A 16,218-nucleotide genomic window follows, 5' to 3' on the forward strand; every position below is an offset into this window, starting at 1 on the left:
ACTGCGTTCAGGGGCCGGTCACAAGGTTAGGGGTGATGTCACCTGGTTTGGAAATCTGTGCAGGCCCTTAGACCTGTCCGTTCCCTTTCAAGCACAACCACCTCCTCACACAGGCGCCTTACTCCTGTTCTCCACGCAGTCCACTCTATCCTAAAATGGCCGCCCTCCTGCCACCTCTATTTATCACCTTGGGCCTGACTTGCCAGAGGGGCCCAGAAGGTTCCGGAACCTCTCATGGCAGTCATGGCCCAGGTGCTGAGGTGACAGTTGGAGCCACCATTTTGTGAATCTCACCTCCCTCATCTAGTTTCCTCAGTGGAGCACCTTGCGCCTCTCCCACAGGTAGTGAGGATGAGGCGCCCAGAACCTCTACATCAGCACCCAAAAAGTTTAGTAGACAGAAAAAAATGAGAAGGGGGAAAGGACAAAAATAATAAAATGAGGAGGGAACTGCCAAATGGCTGAAAGGTCTAACAATGGGGAATACCACGGTCTCTTCTACAGGCAATAATTCAGCTTCATACTGAAACATGGATGAAAATCAAGCTGGGCGAAGGCCGTCATGTCTCTAGGAAGATCAAAACTGTAACTGGTGTTAAACAGGGATGTGTGTTGGCCCCACTTCTGTTCAACCTATTCATATCGGACCTCTCCCCAGCACTCGATAGAGTAAATTGTCATCCCCCCCAAACTTGATGGGACCCGCATCACCAACTTACTTTATGCCGATGACCTGGTGCTATTAAGCCACACAAAAGTGGGTCTACAGAGGTTATTGGACGAATTGTTGTCATATTCGACAAAAAACCATCTAGAACTTAACCTGTCAAAAACCAAGACTATCTCCTTTGGGAAACAAAAAAGGACAATAGAAAGGTGGTACTTTAATAAAACAAAGCTGGATTCAACTCCCAGTTACAAATATCTGGGCATCTTTCTGGAGGCAAGCGGCTCATTTGGTAAGCACAAGGAAGCATTACAAACAAAAGCGCTTTTATTAGAGGTGGGCGCCGCAAAACTGTCAAACCAGCTATTAGGTCCCAGCCTCACACCTATGCTGAAAGTAATGAAAGCCAAAGTAATCAATTCATTGACATATGGTCATGAGATCACCAAGGGCTCAACGAGTAAATTAATAAATAAATTAACTACAAAAATCTTCAAACGAGCCTTCCGGCTGCCAAAATCTGCATCGCCAGCCCAGGTGAGACTAGAACTGGGACCAGGGCCGGCTTTAGTGCTGGTCGCGCCCTGTGCGACAATGTTTGTTGGCGCCCCCCCAATGACCACCTCCACCAGGGAGTCTCTCACTAGCACCCTTTAACAGTGACGAAGTCTCCATAACCACACTCTCTCAGATGCATTGAATTAGTTATATAGCGCCACTCATACCAGTGCAGGGTGTCCGAGCACTTTGCATCACACACACATTACACAGAGACAATCAATCGTACGTGTGTAAATCAGTGTATAGGAAATGTTACATAAGCCAAAAGACTAAAAGTGTAGGAGTCACATGTCATCCATACTGGTAGGTAGTATAGTTTAAGAGTGCTTGTTGTGGAGAAGCACAAACTCAGAGTCGAAAAAGAAACCGCATAGTTGGGAGCTCTGTTTAATAATATGAATCAATTCCTAGCCAAATTCATCCTTTTTGCAACATTAATCAATGTTCTAATAATGTATTCTTTGCAGTCTGTATGCAGTTCTGGGATGAAAGTTAATAGCTCACTATTCTGTATTAGGACTATAAGTTATAAATTGCAAGTAACAAAAGGAGGTTTCTTTTGAAAGCAGTAACCTGCTGATCTATCATACGCACTCTGTAATCACTTGGTACACGTTCTTTGCAGAAGGCGTATTAACCCTCTACACTAACTTCACATAAGTCAAAACCTCAACTATGCAAAATGCTGATCTCTCTCGGACGATAATTAATCACAGGAGTTATTGTGACATTTATGTGAGGCCTGGTAATTGCCGGGGGAAAGAAACGCTGCAGCAGGTGCTTCAAAAGCGTAATAAACGTTCAAGCACGGCGCCCCCAGGAAGCCAGCACCCGGTGCGGTGGCACCGGTCGCACCGCCCTAAAGCCGGCCCTGACTGGGACTCCAAGATCACCTCGGCGTGGAGGCAGGTGCTTTTGTTAAATTGTGCCAAAGACTACGCCAAGCCTGGGAGGGCTCTTTGGTGGCCCGACTCTGGCAGGAAATACAGAAAAAGCCTACTAGTCTAAAGCACCGACAATTCTTGGATTACAGTTTATAGCTGCTAGGCGTAAAAGATCTATGGGACTCAAATCCCTCCCCATCAGTGTTAAAATCTGTTATTAAGAAATCTGTTAGGTTGTGGTCCTTCCATTCAGACAGGGCAACACTATCAAAGAGGGGACATGCCTGGGCGGTAATCGCCAATTACGAAGTGGGCGTCCAGTTGCCCTACTTGTCTAGCACATATGCACTTTATTGGAAACGTAAGTTTTTAGCCCTTAGGATGGGAGAATGGCCATTTTTGAAGAATCTCCCGGTATGGCGCCGGTCGGGCAGTAGCATTGCTTACACGCTGTGCGGTTATAATATTGAATCAATGGAACATATTGTCTGTGCATGCCTAGCATTACTTCAAGCCAGACGGCAGTTGCTGAGAGGCCAATATATTATGTTGGGTGTACGCTCCTGCCGTCCAGCAATAATGGCTGGCCTCAACCCTGTTAACATCAAGTTAAATATTGGGCTTGCGAAATTTGTTCATAAAGCGTCAAGACTTCTTGAAGCCAAACTCTCACTCTAGTCAGAGTAGAGATTCTGAACCAAAAGACGATTTATCTAAATCAGAGACTATATGAAATCCAGGGTGATGTTTTGTATTAGAACTTTACCAGACTTTTATGATCATTGAATTTTACCTTACTGATTAATTGTTTTAAAACTTACATATATAGTTAACTTGATTACTCAATTTTTAGCATGTTCAGTTGTAAATGGTTTTTTTAAATCAAACAATAAAGAGTTATCTATCTAAGTGCCCCAATACCTTCGGGTCGAGTTCGCACTATATAACTGCAAAAAAAGAAAAAAATCTGCCTTCTGCTCTTTTGGTTGTTTTATGACATTTGCGCTCACGCCTCTTAGGACTGTGGTTCCTCCTGGTGTTCTCCTGTAATTTTGTGTGCAGTTTTATTTAAGGTATTAAGGTGCTTTACATGACCACCAGTTGCATTACACAAGGACACATTTGTTAGGCCCGGGGAAATTCTTGATGCCTCTGACAGTATTTTAAGCGCTGCCAGGACTTGCACGTGACGTCGGTCATGGTGCTGCCCGTTAAACACGCACGTCTGCATTTATATGGCCCATTGGCGCTGCATGGTGCCGACTTTACCCGTTCTGGAAGACTCGTTCAAAGGCTGGCCCATCTATTCACGGGGTGGGGGAGGGGGGGACAGTGTACGGTAAATTTCATAGCTCACAACCAGCCTGACATTTTTCTATCTGTTTGGGGAGGGGTATTTTTAGTAGGAGTGAGAGCTCGAGGGCACTTAATAATGCGCTGCGACACCACACGAATGGTAGATTGTGTGCTATACAAATTTGAAATGATGAGAACAGCGCCACTGATTTGCCGTTGATAAAAACGACTGGAGACTAATCTAAGGGCATTTGTGGGACGTGGCTTCGGTTACAGTGAGCTCTGTAGGGAAGCCAGCTGATGGGTTCTAGTTTTATAAAAGTAATTGTATCGAACGGCAGTGGCGTTTCAGGAGCCGACCCCCCCCCCCCCCCCTTCTTCCCCCTCCATTTGCCAAGAGCTGTCTGGGTTGCTTTTTTGTCCCCTGCCCTAAATCGCCACATTCTAAGAATCAAGGAGAAGTTAGTTTTGCTACATTATGACCCCAAAAAATTTAGTAATAGTTACACATTATACTATCTCTTGACTAGGAAAACAAAAAACCTTCTGGGTTAAGTGTTTCTTGCGACACATCGGTGTTTCTGCACTGTCTAAGTATTCATGGCGCTTCACGAACAGTTTGCCGACCAATTTGGAACATTGTACGCGTGACCTCTGGGGTTTGGGGGCGCTTTTGTTATTCGGGATGCTTAACGTGTATTGTTGTCTCTCGCCCTAGCAGCCAGCTGTAACCCTTACCCCTCTTTTGTTCCCATAGAGCACAAAGTCATCATCGTGGGCTTGGACAATGCCGGAAAGACAACCATCCTGTATCAGTTGTGAGTATTGGCCTCGCGGCAGATGGCGGGGAGATGATGGGGTGGTGGGTTTAACACTGGAGGGGTCCTGGGGTAAGGATCTTTACCACCTCGGCATGGCACCCTGCGTCATAAGTAGGCTGTGTGCGTGTTTAGAGGAGGGGCTTGGAGGGGTCGGGGTGGCGCACGTGTGTGAATGAGGATGCTTTTGTGTGTGTGTGAGGGGAGGAGCAGGAAGGGGCTGTGTGCGTGTGTGAGGCGGGAGGAGGAATATCGTGCGCGCGCCCTCGTGTGGGCGCTCGCAAGGGCACTACATTTCTTGGGGAGGGACACGGACAGTCTCGGGAGTAGCCCGAGCCAAGGGTGTGACTTGGCTCGAACCGCCAGAGCATGAGCCAAGCCATCAAAAGATGTAAATCAGACATGTTATGAGAAAAATGAAAGACTTTCATCAACATTTATTAATATATTTTTTTTTAATGAAACACTCAAGTATATCCCCAGTATCCTAAGAAGTTGCTACGAGTTGCCCACAATGTCAGTTTGACATGTTCTCTATATAAATCTTACTTATTTAATTTATTTGTGAAGCAAGTAAATTTATATATTACCAATATAAATCAGGTTTGAGAAGTGCAGATCCTGTACTTAATTACTTGACGATGCCTCCAAGCTGTCTGCTTAATGAAAGTGATGCATGATGAAGTAAAGCGAAGGGTCATAGGTCACGCAATCATGCGGCGAAGCCGAAGGTTTTTTGAGTCCTGGGTTGCATATTGTGCAGTTCAGAGACTGTAATCCGTCTTTCTCTCCAACACCAGAGGTCAGTGCTTGGTGCTCAAGTTATTCAATGTTTGTTTCAATTATTGTACTTTTCACACCTAAATCAAACTGACAGTATGCACATATATGTACACGTGCATTGGTCATGAGGCTTAAGGGGGTGCTTTTCTATTCGGACGGTTTTCAGACACTGAAGCTCACAGTAGGACAAGCAGCCTGTCTGAAATCATGCTACACTAACCAATCCCGGGGCGCTCCGAGACCTCCGCGGTTTTTGCTGATTATTTAATTGTGGTAATTCAGGTGTTGACCCTCTCCTAAAATAGTTTTTTTCCCAAGCCTGCCGTGCCAACAGTAGCATTAACTTAAAATAGTACCTCCTGCCTTCCCCTGTTATGCCGGCTCACCTGGCTTGACAAAATACGGATTCTTGGGAAAGGTTCAACGCCTCAATGTTTCTGTTTCACTGAAACACTGCAATTACCACATGTAAATAATTAACAAAGCAATGTGGTCTTTCAGCTCCACCGAGTTTGCTGCACCTTCACAGAGGCCGGTAATGTTCAGCATGGCTTCAGAGAGATGCATTCTGTCCGCAACTCTGTAATCTTCAGTGTCCCCTACAGAATCCCTTGTGCCCCCCTTCCCGCCACTGCAGAATCTGTGAGGGTGGAAATAAATCCCCCCGTGTGTAGGGAGGGGTGTGTGTCTGCACATGTGTATATGTAGGAGGTGACAGCATGCATGTGTGCGCGTGTGGAGGAGGTTGCATGCAAGTGTCTGGAGGAGGAGGCTGTGTGTGGGTGGGAGCTGTGTAGGAAGCTGCACGTGTGTATATGCAGGACGAGGCTGCATGCATATGTGCGCGTGTGGAGGTGGTTGCATGCTCGGGGACGCATGTGAAGGAGGAGGCTGTGTGTGTGGGTGGGAGCTGTGTAGGAGACTGCACGTGTATGTAGGATGAGGCTGCATTGCATGTGTGTGTGTGTGTGTGGAGGAAGTTGCATGCGTGTGTTGAGGGAATTGCATGCAAGTGTGTGAAGGAGGAGGCTGTGTGTGGGTGGGAGCCAGAGGCGCAACTAGAGCCAAATATCGGGGGGGGGGGGGCTAAGAAAAAATTTCGGGGGGGGCTGAATCTTTAAGCAATAGGCAGAGTGGATCTGCAGGGGCTCTTAGAAGGGGTGAAACAGCAAGGCCTCATTAACATGCAAATGGTCTTTTAAAGACCTGTGAAGTACTCTGGTGCGGCTGTGTGTGTGCACGGGAAGCTGTCTCATCCTGGGCTGCCACACACGACGGTGGAGGGCTGAAGCCCTTTGAGTCCAATGGGTGTTGCGCGCTTGGTGGGAGCTGTGTAGGAGGCTGCATGTGTGTATATTCAGGACGAGGCTGCATGCATATGTGCGCGTGTGGAGGAGGAGGCGGCTGTGTGTGGGTGGGATCTGTGTAGGAGGCTGCACGTGTGTATATGTAGGACGAGGTGGCGTGCGCGTGTGAAGGAGATTGCATGCAAGCGTGTGAAGGAGGAGGCAATGTGTGCCTGCGTAGGAGTAGTTTGCCTGTGTAAAGCTCTTGAAGAGGGGAGTGTGACTGGGGAAATGCTTGCGTCCACAGAGCTACAACCCACTTTTTTTCTTTCCTGCGCTCCTTCGACCCGCAGCCTGATGAATGAGGTGGTCCACACGTCCCCTACAATTGGCAGTAACGTGGAGGAAATCATCTTGAAAAACACTCACTTCCTGATGTGGGACATCGGGGGCCAGGAGGCGCTGAGGTCCACGTGGACCACATATTACTCCAACACAGAGGTGAGTGGAGTGACTGACTACTCGACTTGCTACTTGTAAAGAATCAAACAGTACTCTAAAGCTTTCTTTTGAATATACGAATTGAAAGTTTAAGAGATGTTACTGTTTTTTTGCATAATATTTACTGGATTCTGTCCATTCCCTACACTGCTGTCGGCTCTTTGTGCACTTAACATGAGGGGTGTGCTCTAGCTGTTTACTTCCTCGCTCTCTTCCTTGTTGGTTATTTTTAAAATTATTTTCTCTGCTTACTACATTATCAATGAGGTGGCTGGAGGGGGGGGGGGGGGCACGAGTAGAAGGCTAATATGAGAGGGGAGTATTAAAGCCAGGAGACGTGGAGGTCGATGTGGGCTTCTCAATACTCCATGCTGAGTGGGCAAGGTCACTGGAGACCATGCAAGACCCTTGGTCTGCCTACTACTCGCAGCAAAAGGCATAGGTGGCAAACACTGCAGGATGTAGATGTGCTCGGCTACATGTGGACAACACAGGACAAACCCTGGGCAGATGAGTCAACTTATATCCCCAACATGTCATTGAAGCGATTCTGTGGCATTACCATGGGGATGCTGCAGCATACATGTAGATGAGGGGAGCACCTGAACAATGTGTACCGGGATGCCATGCTCTAAATATGTATTTACTAGTCCATATTCCCACCAGGTGCATTTCCAGGAGCTTCAGAAACTGCTCATATATACATTTATCTGAAAGAAACACGTTAGATTCCTCACCTTAGAATATCCCCAGGCGTCAGGCTGGATCCGGAAAGATTTTTCGTCAGCAATACCCTTGCACGTCGTCGGCGTCGTGATCGCTGGGATGACGTCGTCGGAGTACTTAGACTCCGCCCTCGCGTGCTGAAGTCAGTTCTTCTTTTTTCCGCGCCAGTAAGCGCCGATCCGGGAAGAGCATACCCTTTTAGTCACTTTTTGACTAAACTTTTTTGAACTCTTTTGGTTCCATTCCAGTCGACCTCGACTCTGGTGCCGATAGGGATGCCTGGCTTCAAGCCTTGTGATGCCTGTCACCGACTGATGTCGGTCACGGATCACCACCGTCGGTGCCTCTATTGCCTTGGGGCCGACCACGATGCCGAGTCGTGCCTCGACTGCCGGGCCTTGACCTCGAAGGCTAGGTGGGAGCGGTCCCGCAAGCTGCTCGAGATCCGGCAGTCTGCTCCGCGCCGCTCAAGGTCCCGGTCAAGGAGGAGGTCGAGGTACCGGTTGCGGAGCTGCAGTCATCACCGCTCGTTGGGGTCGAAGTCTTCGCATTCCGTTAAGTCGAAGCACAGCAAGAAATCGAAGAGGGGTCATCGCTCTTCTGGCTCCCCTTGCCGATCGCGCAACTCTGCTGAGGGTTCGGGTGGCACCACCCGCGTGGCTCCGTCGGAGCCGCGGGAGTCCCGTCCGACCCCATACCCTCCGGTCCCTGGGTCTGACGCGACTCCGGCGGAGATCAGAGACTTCCTCGTGGCCATGAGGAGCCTGGCTCCGCCGTCGACGCCTGCCGGCGTGCCTTCGGGCCCCGCAGGCTCGACTGGGAGGCCTAGCGAGCCGGCGGGTCCGGCCCCAGCGCCGACTCCGGTCCCGACGCCGCAGGTCCCCGCGGGATCCAGGCCTGGATCCTGGTTGATGCCGGTCGACCTTACGACCCCTCCGCCGGCGCCGACCCCTCTGGTGCAACCCCCGGCTCCACCTTCGGACGACGCCATTCCCTGATTTAGTCCCGGTCCGGGCCCGGCGTTGGAGCGGCGCCGCCCGGCGCCGATGCCTATGGGTGACAGGTTCATCTTCCTCCCCGCTCCGATCATTCCACCTGTATACCAGGAATCGGATGACGGTGACGACTGGGAGGGGTCTGAGGACCCTCTGGCACAGAAGTGTCAGTTATATCGAGACTGGGCAGACGAACTGGGGGATGCCAGTGGTCTTGATACCTCCCCAGACACTGGTTTAATTTCTCCTCCGTCCGTGGCTTCGGAGGAAGGTGCTACATTTTCTGTGGTGCTCCGCAAGGCAGTCGAAGCCCTCGGGCTGGAGCTGCCTGCTGTGGCCGTGAGGACTAATCTCCTCACTGAAGTGCTTCAACCGTCAGCAAGCTCCTCGGAGCCTCTGCTGCAGTTCCATGAAGCACTGTCGGACGTTCTGAAGGGCACCTGGTCCAAGCCCTCCACAGTCCCTCCTGTGAACCGGAACGTGGCCCGGCGCCACAGCCCTGCACCGAGCGACCCCAGTTTTCTGTAGTTGCACCCTACGCCCGAGAGCCTGGTTATCCAGGCCTCTACTTCCCAGACCTCCTTCCCGTCCGCTCCCCCGGATCGGGAGTCCAAAAGGTTAGAACAGTTTGGGAAGAAACTGTTCTACTCCCTTAGTTTGGGGTTGCGGTCTATCAACACCGCGTGTCGTTTGGACTGTTACTCCCACTCCCTGTGGGATACGGTGGAGGACGTGCTGCCCCAGTGTCCGGAGCAGGCCCAGACACGGCTCGCCCAGGCTCTTGCCGAGGGGCGGGATGCGGCACGGAATGCAATCCGATGTGGACTGGACACAACGGACTCGCTAGGCAGGGCAATGGCGACCACGGTGGCGATCCGTCGCCACGCCTGGCTGAGGTCCACGAGTTGCTCCGGGGATGTCCGGAGCACCCTCATGGACATGCCCTTCGATGGCAGTCGCCATTTTGGCGACAAAGCGGACTGTGCGCTGGAGCGCCTTAAGGACTCCAGGGCAACGGCTAAGTCCTTGGGCCTCTCGGCCCGCGCCCGCAAACTTCCGCTTTTCGTCCCTTTCGTGGCCAAGGAAGGGGCGCCCCCTCACGTCCGTCTAGCCACAGGCCGCAGAACCAGTCTCAATGCGGTCGCAGACGTGGATTCCGCCGAGGCGGAGCAGGGGTACAACGAGTCGGTCCATCCACATCTACCCTGGCAGCATCTGCCTCAAAGCCCTCCTAGTCCGTGCTTTCAGGCCCATTCCACGCCAGTGGAAGGCAGAGTTCGCCATCACCTGGCATACCATCACATCGGACAGGTGGGTACTGCAAATCGTCCGAAGGGGCTACTCCCTCCCATTCGAGGCGACCCCTCCAGCCATGCCACCGCTGTGCCACCGCATGTCGGGGGATCACTTGCAACCTCTGCAGGAGGAAGTTCCGGCCCTCTTGGCCAAGGGGGCCATTGAGCGCTTTCCTGGCCCAGAAGTAGGTCGGGTTGTTACTCCCACTACTTTCTGGTTCCCAAGAAGGGCTAAGGGGGCCTACGCCCTATTTTGGACCTCAGGAGCGTCAACGCCTTCCTACGGAAGGAGAAGTTCAAGATGCTCACCTTAGCTCAGGTTCTGGCTGCCCTAGACCCTGGAGACTGGATGGTAGCGTTGGACTTGCAGGACGCTTATTTCCACATGCCCGTCGTGCTGGCCCACCGGCGTTACCTGCGGTTCACGGTAGGCCACGAGCACTTTCAGTTTACCGTGCTCCCCTTCGGCCTCACCAGTGCCCCTCGGGTGTTCACGAAAGTGATGGCGGTGGTCGCAGCTCACCTGCGCAGATTAGGGGTTCCAGTCTTCCCCTATCTCGACGACTGGTTGTTGAAGGCGGGCTCGCCCCAGGCAGTCGTCTCCCACCTCCAGACTACGGCCGACCTCTTGCATTTGCTGGGGTTCTCCATCAATCTGGCGAAGTCGCATCTGAGTCCCTCCCAGAAGCTCCGCTTCATCGGAGTGGTTCTGGACTCGGCGCAGTTCCCGGTCGATCCTCTGGAACAGCGGGTCCGGGATATTCAGGCTCTCATTCCAATCTTTCGGCCTCTATCCCGGGTTTCGGTCAGGTTGGTGCTGCGGCTTCTGGGTCTGATGGCCTCCTGCATCCTGTTGGTGCATCATGCCAGATGGCGGATGCGGGCTCTGCAGTGGGACCTGAAGTTTCAGTGGGCCCAGCATCAGGGCAACCTGTCCGACCATGTCTTGATCTCGGAGGGCACTGCCAGACAGTTGCAATGGTGGCTCACGGACCGCGATTGGGTCAGTGGCAGATCCCTCTCCCTACCCCAACCGGAGCACGTAGTAGTGACGGATGCGTCCCTCCTGGGATGGGGGGGCCACATGGGAGAGGTGGAGATCAGAGGCATCTGGTCTCCGGCGGAGTCCCGGCTCTATATCCACTTTCTGGAGCTGCGGGCGATCCGACTTGCACTGAAGGCATTCCTTCCCTCTGTCCGGGGAAGTGTAGTGCAGGTGTTCACGGACAACACCACCGCCATGTCGTATTGCAACAAACTGGGTGGGGTGGGGTCGTGGACCCTTTGTCAGGAGGCTCTGCGCCTCTGGACATGGCTGGAACATCAGGACATCACCCTGGTGGTTCAACATCTGGCGGGCTCTCTGAACGCCAGAGCAGACAAACTCAGCCGCCGGTGCATGATGAATCACGAATGGCGTCTGAGCTCGGACGTGGCGCATGGCCTCTTTCTGCAGTGGGGAGAGCCTTGGTTAGATCTATTAGCCACCGAAGAGAACGCGCAATGTCAGCAGTTCTGCGCGTTGGAATTTCCAAGGCGGCACTTGCTCGGAGACGCTTTTCGTCGCAAGTGGCGTTGCGGTCTGTTGTACGCCTTTCCGCCTATACCACTTCTGCCCAGAGTGCTGAAGATGATCAGGCGCGACCGGGCCCAAGTCATCCTTGTGGCTCCGGATTGGGCACGAAGATACTGGTATCCCGAGCTACTCAGTCTATCGATCGATCCCCCGATCCGACTGCCTCTTCAGGAGGACCTTCTGTCGCAGCAGCAGGGGACGGTCCTCCACCCGAACCTGTCCAGCCTCTACCTCCATGCGTGGAGATTGAGCGTGGGCAGTTGATGCCATTTGACTTGCCTCCTGAAGTCTGTAATGTTGTTCTGGCAGCCAGGCGTCCCTCCACAAAATAGGTATACACCTGCAGGTGGAACAAATTTGTGGCATGGTGCACAGCAAAGGCTGTGGATCCCCTCTCTGCCCCTCTTTCTGAGGTTTTCCTCTTTCTTCTTTCCCTGGCCCAGCAGGCCTCTGCTCTGGGCACCCTCAAGGGATACCTTTCGGCTATTTCTGCTTTCTTACAGCTTCCTGATCAGCATGCTCTTTTTAAATCCCCTGTTGTTTCTCGATTCTTTAAAAGGCATTACCCACATGTTCCCTCCTGTCCCTTTTGTAATGCCTCAGTGGGATTTAAATCTAGTATTGTCCTATCTGATGTGCGCTCCCTTTGAGCCTCTTCATAATTGTCCCCTTCGTCTGTTGACGCTTAAGACTGCTTTCCTGGTTGCCATCACCTCTGCTAGAAGGGTGAGTGAGCTCCAGGCTCTCTCTCCTAAGGCTCCTTTCCGTTCTGTCCATCCGGACAAAGTTGTTCTAAGGACTCGTCCTTCCTTTCTCCCTAAGGTGGTAACTGCCTTTCACATCGGCCAGTCTGTTACACTGCCCACCTTCTTTCCGCCTCCGCATCCCTCGAAAGAGGAAGAGAATCTCCACCGTCTGGACCCAAAACGGGCGCTGTCCTTCTATCTGGACCGCACCTAACAGTTCCGGGTGGACGACCAACTCTTTGTTGGCTACGTGGGCGCTAAGAAGGGGCGGACGGTACACAAGCGAACCATCTCTCAGTGGGTCATTTTGTGTATCAAGGCCTGTTATTCCTTAGCTAAAAAAGAACCTCCTGTAGGGCTGAGGACCCATTCCACTCGGGCCACAGCGGCGACCACTGCCCTGGGCCGGGGAGTCCCCTTGCAGGACATTTGTCAGGCAGCAACGTGGGCCTCGCTGCACACGTTTGCCAAACACTATTGCCTGGACTGCCAAGTCCGGAGAGACGGCTTCTTTGGCAGTTATGTTCTCCAGGACTTTCTGGTGTGATTTTGGTTCGCAGAACCACCACCGGGGTTGGTATTGCTGGGGTATCTATTCTAAGGTGAGGAATCTAACTAACATGTTTCTTTCAGATGAACAAGTTACTTACCTTCGGTAATGATATATCTGTAAGAAACATTAGTTAGTTAGATTCCTCACTGCCCCACCTATCCTCCCCGCTCTGCGAACCGATATCTAGGGTTGAGGTCATCCCTTTCAGGGCCCTAGAATTTTTGGCACCAGTGTCTGTCTCTTGCATGGCTCTGCGTTCCTGGCGCGGAAAGCTATGTACAAGAACTGACGTCAGCGCGCGAGGGCGGCGTCTAAGTACTCCGACTATGTCATCCCGGTGATCACGACGCCGACGACTGACGCGGAGACGCAGACGACGCCCAGCGACGCGCAAGGGTATTTCTGACCAAATCTTTCCGGATCCAGCCTGACGCCTGGGGATATTCTAAGGTGAGGAATCTAACTAATGTTTCTTACAGATATATCGTTACCGAAGGTAAGTAACTTGTTCTTCAGGTACAGTGTGCTTGGCCCATGTGCAGAAAGCTTAACCCAGTTTTTTCTTTTTCTTTTCTTTTCTTTTCTAGTTTGTGATCCTCGTTGTTGATAGCACTGATCGGGAGAGACTGACTGTGACCCGGGAGGAGCTGTACAGAATGCTGGCACACGAGGTGAGTAGCTTGCCACTGCCTGTGCTCTACCCATCTTAATTAGCAGCTGCTACCAGACCTTGGTGGTGGGGTGGGGGCGAGGGGGGAGGGAGAGACAAAAAAAAAAGAAAAACCTAAACAAAAAAAAACCTGACACGGCTGCCGCTTCACCTCCGTTCTCCATCTCTCCCACATCTTCCTACACTCCCGGCCAGCAGCGGGAAGCTCCCAACCTCCTCATAGCCAAACGCTACACTGCAATGCAGCGTTGTGATTGGTTTGAACCGTGTGGATCAGCACTGAGACTGGGAGAGTTTGCATGTACCTCACCTTTCTGGTGCCACTACACTATTTTATGCGATTTTAAGTTTTTATACTGCTCTGATCTCTACTTTGTTCCAGCTTCTTAGATCTCCCTCTCCTTACTCCTATTATTGGCAGTATTCCGAGTGTTGGCAGAGCACAGGGGCTGCACAGAGCAAAAGGGATACACCCTGTTACGGGCAAGTTGAATGCGTTTACTGCAGCAGCCAGAAAGAAATACAGAGGATAGGGGGGCTCTGGCGTACCATAAAGTGTCAGTCTTGTATATTTGTACTGGAGCAAGGTTTAGTGCCCAAGGATTAGTTGGCACATATCAACAGAGTTGAAGATTTTGCAGTGGGTGGCAGAGATCGAGGGAGGGCAATGGATTTTGGTACCACCTAACACTCAGAGGAGGTTGATCCATCTTTTAGTGCATGCTGTTTAGGATCTGCTGACTCGTGGGAATAGGAGTCTTGGAGACAATAACGAACGAACGCGCTGCAGCTGCTGGAGGAGGAGGAGGGGTTCCGCTCCATTTCGCTCCATTTCGTTCAGCGCCTGGAGCTGCGGCTGGGTTGGGAGCCATTAACGCCAACGCGGGAGACGGGGAGACCGGGGGACCGGGCTGTGGTGTTTGGGATCGGCAAGAGTAGGAGAGCCCGGCAGCCAGCAAGCGGTGCAGGAGCCAGAACCGGAGCCAGAGCGGGTCTGCCATTGAAGGCTCGTTCACCCTCTCACTCGCTCTTTTACACACCGCCCACCACTGGCCCGGTCCCGCTTTCACTTCCTTCGCTCAGAGGGGGGGGGGGGCGCGCTGGAGGCAGAAGCTCACAAGACAGAGGAGAGTGGCCGGATACTGAGCCGCGTTTGCACTGGAGGCTGGCAGCTGGATGCTGGTGGATACCGGTGAGACTGGCAATCTGCAATTAGAGAAGGAGACGAACGCGAGCTGGGCGCTGGTCCGCAAGGCGAGGTGAGGCGAGCAAGTGACCAAAGAGCAGGGGCATTTTGGGAAGAAACCAAGACTTATTTTAACTGTTTTAAACCCACCTGGGAGCCCAGTTGGAAGTGAGAGACTTGGGTTCCTCTCCATTGCTGTAATTTCAGGAGGGACAGTGTCCTGTTTGCCGCTGTATTCTTTGAGGGGGCTGTCCCAGGGTGCAACACCTGATTTACTTCAGCTGCTGCTCCCTGGGGGAGGGGGGGGCAGGGTGAACGAGGGACGCAGCGGGACTCCACGCGGACGAAGACCAAGGGTGGGCCCGTCTGAGACCAGTGGAGGCCCCCCCTCCTAACATTGGTCGTTAAGTGAGTTAGTTGCTGACATTGTTTGATATCGTAACTGTGTAGTTGCGTTTGCTGTGGCTGGAGGGAACTATCGGCTTGATTTAATGGCATTAAGATCAGGGAAAGGGAGGAAGTGTACCTCTGGTGTTATAGGCGGGTCAGTTAAAGGTACCCTAGATTTGTTTATTACAAGGGCAGCAACAGTGTTGGAGCATGAAATTGCTCTTACAGAACGACGCTTGTCGTTAGAACCTTCCTTAAACAAGCGTTCGTCTTTGGGCCCTATACTTTTAGTAGCATCACCGGAACACCCAGTAATTCAAATAAATAACAGTGGTGGACTGGCGGGGTTAGTGACCAATATCACCATCAAACTTATTCTCAAATTTTGACCGGGCGGCCTAGTATGGAGCTCGGCTTATTTAATGGGCCCAACGAATTACCCACAGCAAATACATCGGAGGATTACTCCCCTCAGATAGAAATGAGGGCTGGATTAGTGAATAGCCCTAGCTTACAGTCTATTCCACAGGCTGAAAACAAAGCGTTAGGTTCAGGCCCTAAGAGGAAGCGAGGGGGTATTCACCAGAAGGGCAGGGGTTCTAAACAAACTAAAACATCAGAAAAAGTCGGAACCTTAGGTACGCAGTCTCAACTACCATTAATTAGTACTGCTCCAAGCTCCTTAGATTTTACGCCAAGTACCCTGTGTGGGAAGTTGGCCTGATATATGATGTCACTAGTTCTAGTGTACACCTTGTATCAGTCCAAACAACCCTTATGGTGATTGGTTGTAAAGTCAACCTTATAGACCAGCTATCCTAGTGGTAGCATGGACAAGAGTTGTCTTAGGCTAAACTCTGTATGGCATGTGAAGCCAGCTGTTATACCATTTGCAACCACTTGAATACCAAATGAAAGGACACCACAACAGATATGTTATAAAAATAGAATGTATTTATTCTAGTCAAAACACCCTCCGCACTCTTTATGAGATTCGAGGTAAGTACAACACAATCTTATTTAAGCATACATCAGTCACACAGGTAAGTAATACAGTTAGGCCCTAGGGGCCACGCAAACCATATACTAAGTAAGGGGTATAAGAACCACTGTCACGAACACAGGATAGGCCTAGGCCTAGGGAATCGCTGGGGCTACACTATCCTATCAGTTGCTAGGCAGTGGGAGGCCCACGGGATTCAGGTGCAGAGTGGAAACACTCACGCGTAATGCGTTAAAGTCGATAGAAATAGTAGTATTTAGAAATAAGAGTTTTAGGACACTT

At 51.5% G+C, this 16,218-nt stretch overlaps 1 protein-coding gene across 2 annotated transcripts in view; it reads left to right on the plus strand.

The window, feature by feature from the left end:
- LOC146770430 (ADP-ribosylation factor-like protein 5C) overlaps window positions 1–16,218 on the plus strand; it is a 73,372-nt gene that overhangs the window by 42,563 nt on the left and 14,591 nt on the right. For both annotated transcript variants that reach the window (XM_085640468.1, XM_085640469.1), the window contains exons 2-4: window positions 4,166–4,226; window positions 6,649–6,796; window positions 13,275–13,358. In XM_085640468.1, coding sequence (XP_085496594.1) covers window positions 4,166–4,226; window positions 6,649–6,796; window positions 13,275–13,358 — 293 coding nt within the window. The remainder of the gene's footprint in view (window positions 1–4,165; window positions 4,227–6,648; window positions 6,797–13,274; window positions 13,359–16,218) is intronic.

Source organism: Triturus cristatus, unplaced genomic scaffold (genome assembly GCF_964204655.1).
Source record: "Triturus cristatus unplaced genomic scaffold, aTriCri1.1 SCAFFOLD_194, whole genome shotgun sequence".
NCBI classification, from domain to species: domain Eukaryota; kingdom Metazoa; phylum Chordata; class Amphibia; order Caudata; family Salamandridae; genus Triturus; species Triturus cristatus.